Genomic DNA, 20,371 nt, shown 5'->3' with positions numbered 1-20,371 from the left:
GGAGAGAGAGAGAGGAGAGAGGGAGAGAGAGAAAGAAAAAGAAGAGGAGAGGAGACAGAGAAGAACTATTAAGTCTTGGGACCCGCTTTGAGCCTCTTCAGGCACTCTGGGTTTTGGGGGCTTCTGGTTTACAGCTTTGAGAGAGAAGATGGACAATACCAACTTGAATTCAGCTTGCTAAAGTTTACATAGTAGATAGGCAGAAATGAGACTTAAACCCACATGCTCTAACTCCAAAATCTCCACTGCACCTCACTGCATTGAGGTGGTATTGAAGCCATCCTACACTGTTGCAACTGCAGAGGGAGGACAGTAGAATGGCAATGGAGATAATTACTTCTGAACCCAAATTCGATTACTATTAAGTGATTTTCACACTCTGGATGGATTAATAAACCTTGGAATTTATTCATGCCCTCCCTCTATCCCTCAAACAAATACACATACACACACACACACACACACACACACACACACACACACACGAGATGGTAGATACAGAAAACAGAGAGGCTGAATTTGGGAAAGGACTGCTACACATCACAATAGAAGCCCCATTTAACACTGGGATGAGGAGGTAGGATGAACACCTATCTTCAGTTACAGACTATGTTATATCAGGCTTTTGTCGTATGAGAGTTTGCAGTCTGAAGGACCACAATCTGATCTATGTTCTGTATGAATTCATATAATAACAGGCTAATGTTTTGCTGGAGTTCTGTTATACACAGAAATCAGAATTTTAGGGCTGGAACAGACTTGGGAAACCATTAAATCTCCTCACCTTACAGATGAGAAAATAGAGGGTCAGAAAGCAATTATGAAATGCCAATAATAATAATGTTTATATAAGGTATCCCAAAAGTCTGAGTGCAGCTGTAAGCAGCTACTAAACTTACAACTGCACTCAGACTTTTGGGACATACTAGATTGTGCTCTACAATTTACAAAATACCATTCCACAACAACTTTGTAAGGTACGTAGTATTAACATTATTTTTTTTTTTTAAAAGAAAACTAGTTCTCAGGTTAATTCAGGGACTTGTTCAAACAGGCTCCAGAGTTAATAAGCAGCCAGATGAGAATTCCAACCCAAGTCTCTTCTGACTTTAGTTTGCAACAGAGTTGGGTCTCAAACATGGTGTCCTTTCTCCTAGATCAATCCTCTTTCCCCTGCACTGTGCTGCCTTTGAGGATTGAAACAGAAACACTTCTTGGCCAGCAACTCCATGAGTGCTTATGCTGAAGTATATTTCCTTAAGAAAGCTGATATTTGAGTAAAATGAATAGCTCCAAGAATCTTCAGCTAAATGAGCCAAGAATTTTTCTCAAATATTCTTGGCCAGCATGTGCATGTCTCGGAGTGTAACTACTGTGGGGAGTGTAACTCTCAACTGGGCTTTCTACTCCCCTCAAATGGTATTTGAGAAGGAAAAAATAAGATGTTTCTGGAAATCTTAGAACCACACTTGAAAATAAGAACAGATATTTCTTTGATATGTTATTGTCAGCAATGAGAATGGGGCGGGGGGTAGAGACATTTCTAGAAAGGACTGAAAAAAAGGGTCATGGACTATGATTGTGAGTATTTGTGTGAGTAAAATAGAAAAACAGAGAGCATGGTTAAATGAAACAAAGAACCTCCCCCTCCCCACACACAAAATCACTAGTCTGAAACACTAAGAAAGCAAAGCATTGTAGGTAATTAGAGAAAAGAGGCTTACTTCAGCAGTTTGATATTACACATTATCAGCTCCTTCCAGTTAACAAAAATCATAGCCACCTCTTTTTCTGTCAGCAGCTCAGACTCCATCAGCGGTTTCTGAAAGATCTACAGATGCAGAAAATGAAGCAATTCAGTAAGCAAATGGTTAGCTTGTGGGGTGAGGGGAGCTGGTTTAGAGCAACCAAGACTATTATTTCCAGTACTAACTTAGAGGCATAGAAGCTTAAAGCCCTCACAGTCCTGAAGAGGCTATCTAATAAAGGGCCCTTTGGTCAGGTGGAAAACAATATCATTTTTGTAAGTGACTGTTAATTTGATTTTTTAAAGTATGGGCTATCCTTAATTCCAGATCAGCGTTAGCAGCAATGCCTTAGTTTATGATTAGAAAATTTGTCCACTGGAAAACTGTGGACTACAAAAATGAAGGGAGACTTAAGTAACTTTTCCCTGCTTGCATTCATCATGTCCAAGACTACCCAGTTTGCTCTGTTTTGGGGGAATGGGGAATGGTGGAGGCAATCAGATTAAGTGACTTGCCTAGGGTCACATAGCTAATAAGTTTCTGAGGCTGGATTTGAATTCATGTCCTCCTGACTCCAGAGGCAGTGCCAATGTACCACATAGCTATCCTCCAGTTTTCTTCTGATAGGGGAAAAAAATTTTCTAGTGGGGAGGTAGGGTATAACTCATACACCAAGCAACCTTCTCCCACAAAGTCATCCGATTCACAACAAATTAAGCTTCATTGCTGGTGTGATCTGGCCCAGGATGGTCCAGAAGGAATCAATCATTCATCTGAGGGAACTGAATGCACCATATTGACTCCATCTGGTGACTCCATTCTGGAACTAGTTCAGTTTCCTTTCTATTCAATTACAGGCCTAGTCCAATATCTGTCTTGTAAGGAAACTCTTCAATTGTGGGAAATGTGAGAAAACTTTAATGCATTGTTTGAACCTAGTCCTGTATGGCTGGGAAACTGGACCAACTTTCTCTGTTGCTTAGACACCCTTAACTAAAAACCTAGGTTATGCTGACCAGGAACCCAGGCTGATCCAAAGATTGATACAAGTTTTCCCACAATTATACATCTCAAGCAATCTATATATCTTATCTGAAAACTGGCCCTGCACTAGTCAATTAGTTGTGCTTTCCATATTCCTTAGATTGAATATAGATATTGGGGGGAGTGGGATACTTCTTTTTCTAATTTCAGAGAATTGCACCTATTCACTCTTTCCCTCCCAATTTAGAAAGCTCCTAATCTCCTCCAATTAGAAATCAGACTACCTAACTTTGTGTCCTGCTTAATTGTTTTCTTTTAATTAATTGGTCTTATTTGATTAATTGTTTTTGATACAAAAAAATCTGGCTCCCCCTGTAGTCAGGGTCCAGTGCCAAAGCTGAGAAGGCCTGGTCCTGATTTGTTATGCAGTTGGCACAAATTGCTTAAATAAATTAATATGCTTAGAAGCTTGGATATTTGATTTCCTAAGTCATTTCATCTTTTACCCACTATACATTCTAACCATGCCTACAACTGATGATTTATGCTCCGCTAGAGGCTAGGGCACCAGGAAGTAAAACATCTCTTTTAGAGAATAGAGTCACAACCTGAAGCTGGAAGGAAGTGCTCTGGGTCTAACCCATTCATTTTACAAGTGAGGACACTAGGGCTGAAAAAGGTTAACTTACTTGCCAGAGGATGCACAGGTAGTAAGTAACAGAGCCAGGATTTGACAGGACTTATGACTCCAAATTCAGCACTCTTTCCTCTGCATTGTGCTATTTTTATTTCATAGATTGAGCTAACTCATTCAAAGATCCAGCAAGGATGTCAACAGATCTGGCCCTCTGCTTATATTCAATAGTTATTGCTATTTGAATGTAACTTTTTTTTTTTGCTTTTTGGAGGGCAATTGGGGTTAAGTGACTTGCCCAAGGTCACACAACTATTTTTTTGTGTTAGGTGTCTGAGGCTGGATCTGAACCCAGGTCCTCCTGACTCCAGGGCCGGTGCTCTATTCACTGTGCCACCTAGCAGCCCCTTATTTGAATGTAACTTGAAACTGCTATTTGGAGGATCTTCAAAATCCAAGATGCCATAGTCTCCCTCAGAAAGTTGCTCTCACATTTAATACATGAATATAGATAAGTGAATGTATGAAATAAAATCGAACTTAAGACCTATCTCCTATGAAAACAATTCCAAATATGCCCGCTTGCATTAAAAAAGGGAGGGTTACCACTCTATGAGTATGCTACACCCTCCAGCACTACCCTCTTTGAGCCCAACGTCAACTAACCCACAACTTCCTATCTTGAAGAGACAGGAATTCCACATGTAGAATTCGCAGATCTTACTTGCGGTTAATCTAGCACCATATTGTTCAGATAACATGAAACATTCCTTCCTGAACCTGATATCACTCTGTAGCTAGTAAAGTTTGAGAGTCTGCTTCTCACAAAGCAAAGACCAAAGAGCATTCTCTAATGACCATCCTGCTTTGCAATGAGCTCCCACTCCTGGCACTTGGGAAATTCCTAGAAGAATAAATGAATCGGTGTCATTTGGGGGATGAAGTATCTTGGGAGGGAATGTCCTGAGTCATGGTGGCAGATTCTCATAGACAGACACAGAATGTTGGACTTATAGAGAACCTTAGAGATCATCCAGTCAGTCAATCAATCAATATTCATTGCCTACTATGTGTCAGGCACTGTGCTAGGTAAAGAGAAAAAAATTACAGTCTCTGTCCTCAAAGAGCTTATACTCTTTTGACCAATCCCCGTATTTGGCAGATGAGGAAAATGAGTCTCAGAAAGGTGAACTGAAGGGCAGGTAGGTGGTATAGTGAATAGAGCACCAGCCCTGGAGTGAGGAGGACCTGGGTTCAAATTTGACCTCAGACACCTAACACTTACTAGCCATGTGAATTTGGGCAAGTCACTTAACCCTAATTGCCCTGCCTTCCCCCCTCCAAAAAAAAAAAAAAAGGAAAGAAAAGAAAGGTGAACTGATTTGCCTAAAGGTGTATTAGTGGTCAAATAAGACCTTGAATTAACATTGAAATCATCTACAGTATTCAGGACCCTGGGTGGGGGGAAAAGAAGAGTGAACAGGAAGATATACTTCCCAAAAACTCCTTTGGGGATGGAATAACAAAGGGGAGGACCGGGAGGACCGAGAACTTTAACCCTAGGAGAAAGTGACAGGGTCAGGGAGGCAAATAATTCCAGTCACTTTGAAAAATTGGTCTAGGATTTCTGTGTTTTAATATGCAAGGATATGTAGAGGACTTAGAAATATTTGGCATCAGGAGAAACTATCACTAGTGCCATTGATACTCACATTTCTATAGTATTTTAAGGTTGGCAAAGTTCTTTCCTCACAACAAGCATGTGGGGTAGGTGGTACAAGTATTATTATTCTCATTTTATAGAAAAGGAAACTGAGACTCAGAGGGGCTGTGACATAGTCACACAGATTTAGTGGCTGATTTAGGTTGAAATCAGGTCTCTCCTGAATCCCAGTCTAGCAGTCATTAGTTCACTACTGTCCCTCTCTGTTCTCTAATATCTATTAGAGAGAACACAGGGGAAAATTAATAGATATTTGATTTGGACTTATAAAAATACTAATTATAGTCATTGGCACAAAGATATTTTATACCAAATTATTTCCCCTCCCCTCCCCCCAAACTATGTGTTAGGTGTTAATTATGTAGTAACACACCACCTTGGTTTGGGATTATTTTAGAATGGCAACACATAGCTTAAGTGAGGGAAAGATAAGTCATTTGACCAAGGTATTTGATAAGAAAAAATATATATATATATATGTATGTATACACACACATATGTATAAAATAGATGAGAAGGAAAAATACCTAGGGAGAATTCCACTTTGACTATTCATCTTCTCCCTTGGATGTAATCTCATCTCACTTAAGTAGGGGACAATATTTCTAGAGTTCCCAAAGAACTTTCTAATATATCAAAGCAATCTGTGGGTCAAATTGAAGTTATCTATGATGGCTGCCTTTTAAGTTTTTTCTAATAGACTCTTGATAGTGTAGGGTAGAAGTGGGGAACCTGTGGCCTCAAGGTCACATGTGGCCCTTAAGATCCTCAAGTGCAGTTCTTTCACCAAATTCAAACTTAACAGAACAAATCCACTTAATAAAAGGATTTGTTCTGTAAAACTTGGACTCAGTCAAAAAGCTGCACCCAAGGACCTAGTAGGCCACATGTTCCCCACTCCTGGTGTAGGGCATATTGGCATTAGGGAGAAGTATTTGACACAAACTGGGAACTGAAGCTATCATTCAAAGGAGGCAGTATATTTTGTTTCAGCTTCATGCACACTCTCATATACTCTTATTGTATTCTGATCCATTGATTCAAGTATTTTTAAAAAATTCCTATCATAGTTCAAAATTCTAAAATTACATAGTTCTCTTATAGTTCTAAATAAATTTCTATCATAGTATCTACTTTGAGGGGCAGAGGGGAAAAGGTTTGTTTTTCTGATTTATTTATTTATTTTTGGAGGGGGAGGGCAATTGTAGTTAAGTGACTTGCCCAAGGTCACATGGCTAGTACGTGTCAAGTGTCTGAGGCCACATTTGAACTCAGGTCCTCCTGATTCCAGGGCTGGTGCTCTATTCACTGTACTACCTAACCTGCCCCAAGTTTTGTTTTTCTCATCTGCAAAATGAGAGGGTTGGTTAAGATGATCTCAAATTTTCTTTCCAGCTCTAACATGCTGTGATTTTATTCAAGAATTCAGATCTCTTCACATGTATAACCTACTTCAAATTGCTTGCCTTCTCAATGGGGTGGGGAGGAGAGGGAGGAAGGAAGAGAATTTGGAACTCAAAATTTGAAAAAAGAATGTTAAAATTGTTTTTACATGTAATTGGGGGGAAAATAAAATATTATATTAAAAAAAATAAGAATTCAGATCTTTTAATTTCCCACCCAGTTCTCTGGGCATGACACTGCTTCCTGACATACAACTATTGTAAGAAAACATTTTGCTTCATCCTTGGCAATAGACCTATGAGGTAAGGATGATACTTTCTTCCTACTTTTCCCAGAGGATGTCTCATGTCATTTAGGACAATCCCTGTGTCCTTTATACAATTGTCATTCCATCAAAAACTCACATGTAGTAAAATGCCTGGCCAAACAACTCTTCAGTCAGAGATCCCCATTTCACAATGTAACCACATTTCCAATGAAGCAACACCAAAATGGCGCCCTCCCCACTGCTATTTTTACCTCTGTGACTAACTGTAGGTCATTGACATAGTTCTCTTCTGTAACAAGTAGCTCATGGATATATCCCTGACGCTTCCTTTCTGTTGGTGTCAACATATCCAAAAGATGTAAATCTGCACACCCTGGAAAATACAATGGCATTGGACAGTTTATTCAGGGATGCTTAAAAGCCAAAGACCATCTGCCTAAAAGGTCACCCCCCATTCTTTATTACATCCGAATTTGGTTACTTTAGTTTATTCCCTCACCATATTATCTGTTTAATGAAAACATTGAAAAGAAAGTTAGGTATCACCAAAAAAATGACTACTTTGTAATTCTTTGAACCAGGATCAGCAAACCAAAGACCAAATTCAACTGAAGCCTTGCTTTGGTATGGCCCCAGTTAAGATTGTTGTTTTTGTTTTTCATTTTTCAAATGCTTTATTAACTTATGATTTATGTCATTCATTTCGACCAGATTTTGAGTTACAAATTTTCTCCCCGTTTTTCCCCTACCCACCGTCCCAAAATAGCAGTCCCACAGAATATCCCCTCCTCCAATCTGCTCTCTCCCATATCTTTTCCCATACCCCCTTCAACTTTTCCAGTAGGGCATGGTGGATCTCTATGCTCCAGTGCCTGTATATCTTATTTCACAATTACATGTAAAATAGTATTAATAATAGTATATAATATATATGTATTTTTTTAACATTTGATTTTAAAACTTGAATTCCAGATTCATTCCCTTCCTCCCTTGTCACCCACCCTTACTGGGAAGATAAGCAGTTCAGCATAGGTTGTACATGTGTAGCTAATGCAAAACATTAACATAGTAGATATATTGTAAAAGATTGACGATATTTCCCTCCCTCCTATCCCATCTCCCACTTGTTCTATTCTCTACTTTGATCCTGTCCCTTTTCAAAAGTGGGTGCTTCCAACTTCCCTCGCCCCCAGCCTCCCCTCCCTTCCATCATCCCCCCTGTTATCCCCTTCCCCCCTACTCTCCTGTAGGGTGAGATACCCAATTTAGTGTGTATGTCATTCCCTCCCCAAGCCAAATTCAATGAGAATAAGGTTGACCCATTCCCTTTTGCCTTCCTATTCTTCCCCTCCATTGTAACCATTTTCCCTTGCCTCTTCTATATGAGATAGTTTACCCCATTCTGTCTCTCCCCATCTCCTCTCATTATATTCCTCTCTCACCTCTTAATTTCACCTTTTAAGTATCATCCCTTCCTATTAATTTGGTCCTGTGCCCTCTATCTATGTACACCTATAAATATATATACACACATTCACATATGTATTCATATGCCCATATACCCTCTGATATAGACATATATATATTACATATATATATATATATATTTCTATTCCCTTCAATTATTTTCATACTGAGAAAAGTTTCATCAGTTACAATTATCATTTTTCCATGTAGGAATGTTAATAGTTCCACTTTGATAAGTTCCTTATGATTTCTTTTCCCTGTTTACCTTCTCATGCTTCTCTTGCTTCTTGTATCTGAATGTCAAATTTTCTATTCAACTCTGTTTTTTTCAGCAAGAATGCTTGAAAGTCTTCTATTACACTGAATGACCATATTTTCCCCTGAAACATGATACTCAGTTTTGCTGGGTAGGTGATTCTTGGTTTTAATCCAAGCTCCTTTACTCTCCGGAACATCATATTCCAAGCCCTTCAATCCCTCAGTGTAGAGGCTGCCAGATCCTGAGTTATCCAGATTGTGTTTCCACAATATTCAAATTGTTTCTTCTTGGCTGCTTGTAATATTTTCTCCTTGATCTGGTAATTCTGGAACCTGGCTATAATATTCCTAGGAGTTTTCTTTTTGGGATTTTTTTCAGGAGGTGATCGGTGGATTCTTTCAACCTCTATTTTGCCCTCTGGTTCTAAAACATCAGGGCAGTTTTCCTTGAGAATTTCTTGGAGGATGATTTCTAGGTTCCTACTTTGATCATGGCTTTCGGGTAGTCCAATCATTTTTAAATTATCTCTCCTGGATCTATTTTCCAGGTCAGTGGTTTTTCCAGTGAGATATTTCACACTGCCTTCTATTCTTTCATTTGTTTGGATATGTTTAACAGTATCTTGATTTCTCATAAAGTCATTAGCTTCCATTTGCCCCTATCTAATTCGGAAGGAATGATTCTCCTCAGTGAGCTTTTGAGATTCTTTTTCCATCTGGCAAATTCGGCTTTTTAAGGCATTCTTCTCCTCACTGCCTTTTTGAGCCTCTTTTGCCATTTGAGTCTATTTTTTAAGGTATTATTTTCCTTAGTCAGGCTGTTGACTCTCATTTCATAATTTTCTTGCATCATTCTTATTTCTCTTCCCAATTTTTCCTCCACTTCTCTTATCTGCTTCTTAAGGTCCTCTATGGCCTGTAACCAGCTCGTATTTTCCTCTGAAGCTTTTGGTGCAGGAGTTCTGACTTCACTGTCTTCCTCCTGTTCCATGCTTTGCTCCTTTTTGTCCCCAAAATAGGAGTGTAAAGTTGGATTCTTCTGTATGTTTTGCCTCCTTTGCCTGGTCATGTGGCCCCTCAGTCACTTGACCCCTGGACTTTTTGTCACAGTAGGACTGTGTCACCCAACAGGGGGGATTCCTGTCCCAAATGCTGGGGTTTTCTCAGCTGCCGGAGGTATTAGTTGGGTGCCCTTGCTGAAGCCTCCACATGCTCTGGCAAGCTGGTCACACACCCCAGGACCTCCACCCTAGACTGCAATCCAGATCCAAGCAGGTTAAAGCAAGAGCAATTACATCTCAGACTGGTCGCTTGGTACCCCTACACTCTGCAGGCCAGGAGCTTAAACTGCCACATAGCAGAGGCTGCTCCGCAGCCCTCAGTGGCTTCTCACCCTGGGGGCAAAAGCCAATGCACCCCCGACTACTGGGTCCCAAAGTCCACACTGCACTGACCTCTCACTTTGTCCTTAGCATCTGTGTGTTAATAATTCTGGAAACTCCACAGCTGCTGGTGATCTGGAGTCCCTCCAGCTGGCAGCTGGTCAGGCCCACCCTGGGGCTAAAACCTCGGAGTAGAGCTGGGCCTGGCTCCCAGAGCGCTGCCAGCCTGCCGGGCTGTCCTCAGCGGAAGGTTAGATTCTCTGTGTCATTTTATGGGTTCTGCAGCTCCAAGGTTTGTTCAGCATCCCCTTTTACATGGATTAGAGGTGGTGAGAGCCAGAGCCACGTGGAGGTCCTGCTTCTACTCCACCATCTTGACTCTGTTTTTTGTTTTTAACATTTTAATATACAATAAAATTTTATTTAAAATGTAAAAATCATGGGTTATACTAAAGAGGAAGGATTTGGGCCCACGGGCTATAGTTTGTCCATCCCTGCTCTGGACTAATCCTTTGGGACTCACCAAGGGTACAAAGTTCAATCACTAGAAAATATTTAAACTATGTACATCTGTAGATTCCACTGGATCATCCCAGATCTTCCTTAGGAAGGTAAGAATCTTGGGAGGTGGTCTCAGATTAGTCTTGGCATCTTCATATCTGGCATGCTCAGGTTTAACCCACCTCAGGGAAGTCTCAGAAACACACTTTTAAGTTTCCACACTGATTACTATGGCCACAAAATATTCATCAGGCTTTCACCTAACCTGGGTGTTTTTGTTTGGAGTCTCAGCATTCCCTGAAAAATATCAGATGATTTTTTTGTTTGTTTGTTTCTTTTTGCTCTCTGGAGGGGCAATTGGGGTTAAGTGGCTTGCCCAAAGTCACACAGCTAGTCAGATGATTTTTGATATATGGCAGAACCTCAGGGCCAGAAGCCACCTCCAACTCACAGCTTCCCTGGCATATTATCATATTTTCTATGTATGTTATTGTAGTGAATGTTCCCGAACAGATATGCCCAGGGAGTTCTACCATTTGAAACCTTCTCTCCTCTCTAGGTTTAGAGAAAGCATTATCTCCTCTATGAAATCTTCCTTGATTCTTCAAATTTCTTGTTGTCCTTTGTCTCTCCCAATCACATTCTCTTTTGGATTTTACCCACTTGTGTACATTTTCCCTATTAAACTTTTTCTGAGGGTAAGGACCGTGATATTTTCCATATTTGTAGCCCCAGTATCCCCAGTATTGCTCTTAGCAGGCACTTAGTAAATGATGAATTCACTTAAATTCCATTTAAGGTGGCGGCAGTAGCAGGAGGTGGGTACTTGGATAGCTACAAAAAGAAGTGAGCAAAAGCATCAGGTGTCATTTTGAATTTTCATCCCTTAAGGTCCATTGACTTCTTTTTTTTTAAGCTTTTATTTAGTATTTTATTTTTACATTGGCTTATTTCATTGAAAGCTGACTGTGATGTGCTAAAATTAAAATGAGAATGGCCACAAAGATCTGTGTAAGGCTTCCTGTAGACTTGGGGACACAAACTTTGAATTTGATACTTAAGTTTCAAGTTCTGAAAAAGATTCTTTTCATTTAATAAGCTTTTATTAAGCACCTATGATGTGTCAAGTACTGTGCTAGCCACTGCATGTACAACACTAAAACAAAACAGTTCCTGCCCTCAAGGAGTTTACATTCTACTGAAGGAAAACAACATGTAAGTAGATAAGAAAATATAAAAGGTATTCAGGATAAATACAAAGCAATTTCGGGAAATAGGAGGACCAAGAAAGGCCTTATTTAGGAGGTAACATTTAAGAAGTTAAGGGATCAAAGAGGCAGAGATGAGGAGAGATAACCCAAGTGAGAGAGGTGATGAAGGTCTGAATCAGGGCAGTGGCTATAAGGTTATGTGTGGTTTGTCCTTCGTTCTCAAAGAGGACCATGTCATCAGGGAGATGATGCCCTGACTTGCAAGTGAATTGGATTTCAGTGAGGCAGACTGTGCAAAGTCACCAGCCTCACTTTCTCCTCCAGAGTCAGTCTTTAACTTAGATCTTTTCAAGTTTTCACCTCCCTTGTGGCTATTTGAAGAGAGAGAAGACATATGCTAGAGATATTGTGGAGGTAGAATCAATAGGACTTAGCAACCAGATTTATACCCCAGATTGTATCTGGGGTATAAAGGAGAGTTAAGAGGCAAGGATCGCTCTGACATTGCAAACCTAGATGATTAGAAAGTTGATGTAGCCTTTAACAAAAAAAAGGGGAAACTACAAAAACAAGCTTAATGAGAAATTTATTTCCTCTTTATCTTGGGTTTGATATGCTCCATGGGAAAATGTGATTTACAAAAATGAGCCTTGGGAAACAAGTAGGAATTGGATAAGATGAAGAAGAGGGGAGACAGCTGCTTAGCATGCATACAGCACTTTAAGGTTCGCAAAGCACCTCTACATGTTATCTCAAATGACGCAGCATTTCAAACTGAGATAATGGTCTGAACAAAAGTTTGCTGAGAGTAATGAGTCTGTGATGGACAAATGATATGGTTCAAAGACTTAGAATTGGAAGGAACCTCAAAGGCCCCTTAGTCCGATTTAACCCAACCTCTTCATATTTTTGTTTAGTTGCTTTTCAGTCATGTTTTATTCGTCATGACCCCTTTTGGGGTTTTCTTGACAAAGATACTGGAGTGGTTTGCATTTCCTTCTCCAGCTCATTTTACAAATGAGGAAAATGAGGCAAACAGGTATAAGTAACTTGCCCAGGGTCACACAACTAGTAAGTGTCTGAGGTTAGATTTGAACTCAGGAAGATGAGTTTTCCTGACTCCAGGCCCAGCACTCTGTGCACTATGGCGTCACCTAGCTGCCTTCATTTCATAGATAAGAAAACTGAGGCATAGTAAGGTCACACAGCTAATTTGGACATGCAAAACCCTGACTACAAATTCAGGGTCCTTTTCATTTTACCTTCTCTGACTCCACTTTTTACACTGAAATTCTCAATCCTACCAAAATGTATTCTGATCTGGTTGAGAGAGCCTTATCAAATTCCTCATAGAGTTTCTCCAGACCTCTGCTTCCTCTGTTTTGCTGCATAAGCTACAATTATCTTTCATGTGGCTTTTTTGCTATTTATGACATGTACCATCAACACTTTCTTCATCATTTTGAACAGTGTAAAGAAATCACTACAAGGCCTAAACTGGTTTGACAAGCAAACATTTGATATGCTTACCAATCCACTCAAATCCAACATTTATTAGTACCTATGTGCATATCACTATGCTAGGCACTGAAGTAGAAAGACTGGAAAAAAATCCAGTTCCTACCCTCAGCAAATGTGCACCTGCCAACCAATAACCAACCAGGTTAGAAAGCTAATTCAACTGCAAAATTTTACAGTGAAGGATGATTACCAATGGTTTGTGATTGCTTCACAAAACAATAAGAGTTTTAGAGAGAAAAAAAGAATACAGCAAGTTTGGCAAAAGATCTAATTAAACCAGATTATCCTCGGAGTATTAGTAGACCGACTCTGGTGTCAGAGGACTTGGGTTCAGATTTCAACTGTGATACTATCTGTGTGACCTTTAGAAGCTACTCAATTTCACTTTTCCCATCTGTGAAATGAAGGAGTTATATTAGATGCCCTTGGAAGTCCCTTCAGATGACAAAACAAATAAATGAAAAAATGGAACATCTCTGTCATCATTCTTATAATAAACTTTTTACCATTTATGAAAGTGGAACCACCACATTTGAACTAACACCTTAAAGGCCCCTGAGATGGATGAAGGAGAAAATGGTGCTCAAGAATGCCAATGGGAAGAATAACTTGGACCAGACCAAGTACACATAGAAGAAATCCATATTGGCAGCACCACAATATTTAAAGCATCAAGGAATTGATTTTTAAGATAGATAAGAGGGTGTAAAGCCCAACAATTAGGGGGAGGGAGAGAAATCACAGATTATCTTCCCCAAAAAGCTGATCAAGAGAAAATAATAATTATTGACCCAGATCCTCTTTCATCTCTATGAAAATTTTTATGAGAATGATCCATTTTGAAGGCATTCTTGATGAAAATATAAGAAAGGAATAGGAATGCTTTTGTAAATAATTTTCAACAGATGATTACATCTCAAAATCACATGACTAAAAGTTATACAGATTACAAGATCCTTTTATCTTTACCATTCAGTTTATTTTGTCTTCCCATTGGACTTCAACGACTCTGGAGGAGGGTGAGGCTGATGACGTAATGCAGCTTTGCCTCATTTAAATCTAATTAAGGAGCAAGTCAAGACAACACTCTTGTGATGTCATTGGTCCTCTTAGAGAATAAAGGAAGAATAATAAAAACAACATATATTAAAAAAGCATTTGACTCAGTAGGCAAACTTCCTTCAAGGTTCTCCTCAAACAAAGTATTTCCACATATGTTAAGATCATACACAATTCTGTGATATATGCAACCACTTTATCCTTTCTGGTTATTAATGTCATGCAAGAATAAAAAAGAGAGAGATATTTATCAAAGGTGTTTGCTGTTGTCATGGAGGATGTTCAGTCTAGAACATCAGACTAGATGGAAGAAAGGTTCCCTATAGATAGTGAGGTTTTCCAGATGCTCCTTTCTTCCCTGATAATCAATTCATGTAAAAGAACCCTTTTATGTCCTTTGTATAAAGGGAGAAGAGTAAGAGGAGAAGGAGCTGAGGCTCCTGGGTGAGTGACCTCCCCCCCAAGTGCCTAGTGCTACAGACACCTCAGTATGTAGAATACTCAAGAGGTAAGGCTAGTTTTGAATTATACCAGATTAAGTTTGGTATGGCTCAATGCCTTGCTAGAAAGCACAGACCAAATTAAACACTGTCTACTGTCCAAGTGGGCTTAACTACAATTTGAGCTCCACACCTGATGGACTTTCTGACAACTTGGTTAAATGCCACCATCAGCAAATGACACTAGAATACGAGCTCTTTGAGGAGGGTACTATCTTATTTTTCTATTTGTATCCCCAACGTGTCTCACAGAACTTTGTACATAGCAAATGCTCAATTAATGCTTTATTCATTCATTCATTCATTCAAAGACAATTCTTGGTATATTAATGTATTTTAGAATGCTTTAGCAACCACATGGACTTAGCAGGTACACATGTATTCAAGATTAAAAAAATGCTGAATAGGAGTATTAATTATTTAATAATATTTTTCTTTTTAAGTTAACTTTCCATAGAAATTTGTGTTTCAATCAATCAAATATACTTATAGCTAATTATAATGATTATAGCTGATATTTGTATGACCCTTTAAAGTTTATATAGCACTTACTGTACATTATCTTATTTGATTATGTGAGATCGATATTATTGGGCACCTCACATTGTTATATGCGATAGGTATTATAGGCATTATGTAAGAAAAGCATTATTATCCTAATTTTACTAAAGAGGAAACTGAGGTCCAGTGAGGTTCAGATTCACATGATTTTAGTGTCCAAGATGAAATTCAAACCCATGTTTCCTTTGTCTTCAAATTCAGGGCATTTTCCACCTACTTTATGTACATCACTGTTAGGAAGGAATTCTAAGCAAAGCAAAACCAATACAAACATGGACCCTGTCCTCAGGGAGCTTAAATCTAGTTAGGAAGATAAGTCTAACACATGAAACAATTTGAAAATAATGCAAGACTATATAATAATGTTAAGTAATACAAGAGATTGTGAGCATTGTAGGAATTCATTGAGAAAGAATTGTAGTAGAATAGAAAAATGGGTACTAGTTCTATGGAGGAGATGAGACACATTGGGTCTCAAAAAATGGGTAGGATTTGAATAGACAGAGAATGGGGAAAATCTATTCCCAGTTGGGAAGTACCACAAACTAAGAGTACAGGAATTAACAGAGGCATGGAGTAAAGGTTTCCTGTTGGGCAATTAGTGGAAGATAAAATGGCAGAGGTAAGTCATGAATTTAGTTGCAGGAATTCAAAATTGATGCAAAGAGGACTTATAGTAGATATCTGTGTAGGGATTCACATCCTAAAAGTCATATTCTGCATGAGATGAATGGGACATGGAAAGAGCTTGGGGCAGAGAGGCATCAGTGGGAAGAAATCCATCTAGTCCACCAAGAGTGAAGTGATACCCTTTTGTGAGTGAAGAGTAGGATGAAGGAAAAGGCAATGCATCAAGAGGAAAAGGGAATGAAGTGGGAATGTTGAGACCTGGGTTATAGTTTCAGTCATTTATCCACTCTTTGCCTTGAACAAGTCAGTCATGTATTTGTCTCCCCCAGCCCTAGATCCCTTATCTATGAAATGAAAGGGTCAGACTACTACTGTATTTAAGGTCCTTTCTAGCTCCAACTTTCTTTGTTTCTTTAATTCTTAAGTGGATTTCAGTCATTGTGAATTGATTAATCTTCCTTTCATCTTCTAGAAAAGACAGAATGAAGAAATAGTAGGTATGACTTAGCCTAATAGGAGATTGATATTGGTTTAGAATGGGTGTCGCCAGTGGAAACTGGGGGGAGGGGGAACCTTTACAGCCTCAGAGACTGTCAATAAATAACTAAGTGAGACATAGTGGAAAGAACATCAGGCAAGGAGTCAGAAGATTTGGGTTCAATTCCTGGTTCCAACAGAGCTGGAATACCTTGAGCACTTTGCAATTTGCAAAATTTTGCAAATTTTACCTCTCTAGGGATCGATTTCCTTATATTCAAAATGGCGATCATTCAATACAATAACATAACAACTCCAAAAGACTTATGATGAAATATGCTATTGACCTACAATTAGAGAAATAATGGTCTTAAAGTACAGCATATTTTCCCTTCTTTCCTTCCTTCATCTTTCTTTCTTCTCACTCTCCCTCCCTTTCCTTCCCCCCTCCCTCTCTCCCTCTCTTCCCTCCTTCCCTTCCTTTTTTCTTCCTTCCTTTCTTCCTCTTTTTTTTGGCATGGCTACTTCAGGAATTTGTTTTGCACAATCATATATATTTATAATGGGCTTTGTTTTTCATGCCTTCTCAAAAAGTGGGGACAGGGCAGAGGAAAGGAGAGAATTTGGAACTGAAAATAAAGTAAAATTGATTTTTTTTAAAATAGAGATAATACTAACTGTACAACTTACACCTTTCACAGGGTTCTTGTGAAAGTCAGAGGAGTTACATACACACACACACACACACACACACACAGACTATAGTGCTTTGTAACCAGATGCCTTATGACATAAAGGTAACCCTAAGTTCTTGAAGGCTCTGCCAGTGGAACATAAACTCTAGCATGTTTTCTTATCATGCGAAAGCTGAATATACAGTCTTAATAAGAGATGGTGTCTTCTTCCTGAGGACTAGTCTAGCTAAGTAGAGAGAAGCTCACCAACAAAAAGCTAGTCATTTAGAAATTAATTCTTTGGCCATGAAACCCAATGAAAGAAATAGGAGAAAACTCCCTCCAACAATGCACATTGTCACCTGCTAAGAATCTTACATTCTTAGAGAGCTGAGAATAGGCAATGCTACAGTGATCAGAGAGCCAGCCCTGGAACCAGGAAGACATGAGTACAAGTGTTCCTTCTGACATATTTTTATTATGTGACCCTGGACAAATCTTATAACCTTTCAATTAGATGTTACTTATAATTACTATTATTCTATATAAACTCCCAGAGTATAAAGCACTAATCTCTCTATGAAAATCAATGTCAATTTATCAATATGGTTAAATTGATCACTTGTCCATAAATAAAAGCTAAAAAATTTAGAAAGTAAATTTGTATGTATAAGGTACTAAAGTTAAGTGAATATGTACTAAGCATTAAGGCTATACAAAGAATTTGAAGAGATGGTGCCTAATTGGAAAATAAGAAATAAACAAATGAAAAATTAACACAAGGCAGCATTTATTAAGTGCCAAGTGTGTATAAGACAATAACTACAATAAAATTTTTATGAAATCAGAGATTACAGTAAGAATATTGTTTGGGGGGTGGCTAGGTGGTGCAGTGAATAGACCACAGGAGGACCTGAATTCAAATACGACTTAGACACTTAACACTTACCAGTCATGTGACCTCAGGCAAGTCCTTAACCCCAATTGCTCTGCCTTCCCCCCTCCAAAATAAAAAGCAGAAAAGAAAAAAAGAGTATTGTTTATAGGCATGTGGTGGAGGGGAATATGGGTATAGGGGTGTGGGGGTGGATGTTCAATTGAATCACCCCATCCACTTCAAGTAACTAACAAGATAACTCTAGCACTGATACCTTTTTCTGGTGAAAACATTTTAGTGAATCAATCAATCAAAGGCATTAAACTAGGTATGAAAATCCTTAAGGAAATGACATCTACATGGGCTGTGTATTGAGACTGACTGAAGAAGCTTCATTGTGACCCATGAACCTTAGATAAAATATCAAACAGGTTTGGACTTGAGTCATGGGCCAGACTGGAGAGAGCAGTTTCAGTCAAGGAATCATTTGGGGAGGAAAGAGAGGGAGCATCTGTCTTCTTCTTCTCCCTGCCCCCTTTGTCTGGAAAATGATCTTATGAACTTCAAAAGGTTCTTAGATTTTGGATTTTCCAAGGGCATCCCAGCAGTGTCTCTGGAACTGGTAGTGTCTACATCAGGGTCTGAGACAAGCTAGACACAGTGACAAAAAGACACTTAAGAATACCACAATGAGCCCACAAAGAAAAAAAGAGAGAAAATTGTACTGCATCTAAGGGGAACTTCACGATTGCCCCACAAAGAGAAGGAAAGGACTTCCAGAAAAAAGCCTTCTGAAAATTGTGATTCACTCCCCTTTGCCACATGAGGACTCAAGTGCCCACTTTCCCCTGGATTCCATATGCACTAGTGGGAGTGTGGACCCAGTTTGGGAAGTGTATTTTGTACCTACTCTTCTTTCTTCTTCATCTAACACCTTTTACTAAAAGCTGGATGGCTAGTTGAGATCAACAAATAAATCAATGAAGAAAGCACATGGGTGAAGGAAGGATTGTGAACTCTAATATAATATAATCCAAACTCAGCCCCTCAGGGTTATGCCTAGGACCTGAGTAGCCAGTTGCCTTGTGGTCACCCAAGTGGCCAGAGAAGGGGTGAGGGTAAGGGGTGAGGGGAACGGTTGGGAGAGTGAGCATAGAAGACAGTGGTATTGGTGTGGGAAGGTTTCATGGAGGAAGTAGAATCTGAGTTAGATCTTTAAGCTGGGTAGGATTTGGAGAGGCAAAAAGATTAAATTATATTGAGTGAGGAAGAATGGGAGAGGCAGCTAGGTGGTACGGTGGCTAGAGTATGGAGTCAGGAAGACATGAGTTCAAATCCCTCCTCAGATTTATACTAGCCGTGTGAACCTGGGCAAGTCACTTAACTTTTGCTGCAGTTTCCTCAACTATAAAATGGGGGTAAAAATATAGCACCTACTTTTCATGAGGTGAAATCTGTAAAGTACTTGGCAAAATACCTGGTACATAAAAGACAATAAATGTTTTCCCCTTCCCTTCTTTCTTTCTTTCTCTCTTCCTTCCCTCTTTCTTTCTTCCTTCCCTCTCTTCCTTCCCTCCTTCCTTTTTTCTTCCTTCCCTTCCTTCCTTCCTTCCTTCCTTTCTTCCTTCCTTCCTTCCTTCCTTCCTTCCTTCCTTCCTTCCTTCCTTTCTTTCTTTCTTTCTTTCCTTCCTTCTTTTTTTATCTTTCTTTCCTTCCTTCTTTCCTCCCTGCTACAAGAAGGCAGCTATGATGTGTGCTTGAGGGACAGACACTAGAACAGCCTGACTGGTACAAAGGGAAAGTCCAGGAATATTAAGACTAGAATAGTAAGTTGAGAACAGACTGTGGAAGGCTTTGAATGCCAGGCCAGAGTCAGGACTTTATATTGTAAGCACTGGGGACACAGGAAAAACTTACAAGGAATGAACAGAATGATACAGAAACACGGCATGGATAATAGAGATCAATGTCAATATGCCACTCCTGATATTCCCATCTAAAGTGATAAATGGAGGAGAGGCAGCACAGCAATGATACTGATCCCTTCCTTGGTCAGACTACTACTGGCTACTTCCAAAGGGGATACCCAAATCTGGGCCTGTCCTGAAGTTAGAGAATAGGCTTGAGGACTCTAAAGGGTCTTTTTCAGAGAACTCTGAAAAAAAATTGAATAGGTGAAGTCCTTCACATGGCTATGATTAGGTTACACTGATGTTCTTCCCTGGCTATGAACTCTTTGAAGACTGGTAAAATTATACTCCCACTGGGGATTTTCTAGAGTAGGTGCCAGTTCAGATTCTAAAAATAGCAGCAAGCTTTCCCCCGACTTGGTCCAAATTAAAGGGACAGATTTGCAGGCTGAGAGCTTCAGAGTCCCTCAATAATGCAAGCATGTTAGCTAGACTAGAGAGTTTCCAAAGTCTAGTGGTATTGGGCTCTGAATGGGTGTGTGTGTGTGTGTGTGTGTGTGTGTGTGTGTGTGTGTGTGTGTG

The 20,371-nt window shown here is 39.4% G+C and overlaps 1 protein-coding gene across 1 annotated transcript in view; it reads right to left on the bottom strand.

Annotated features, from left to right (window-relative positions):
• The window catches only part of ITSN1 (intersectin 1), a 327,970-nt gene that overhangs the window by 56,170 nt on the left and 251,429 nt on the right, over window positions 1-20,371 (bottom strand). The window contains exons 29-30 of the mRNA XM_069074954.1: window positions 7,013-7,134; window positions 1,725-1,831 (exon numbers count right to left, since the gene is read on the bottom strand). Of these exons, the coding sequence (XP_068931055.1) occupies window positions 1,725-1,831; window positions 7,013-7,134 (229 nt within the window). The remainder of the gene's footprint in view (window positions 1-1,724; window positions 1,832-7,012; window positions 7,135-20,371) is intronic.

Source organism: Petaurus breviceps, unplaced genomic scaffold (genome assembly GCF_028583685.1).
Source record: "Petaurus breviceps papuanus isolate PSGF00001 unplaced genomic scaffold, PetGlider_PUasm1.0 90897, whole genome shotgun sequence".
Lineage (NCBI taxonomy): Eukaryota > Metazoa > Chordata > Mammalia > Diprotodontia > Petauridae > Petaurus > Petaurus breviceps.
This window is presented reverse-complemented; position numbering and strand designations above follow the sequence as displayed.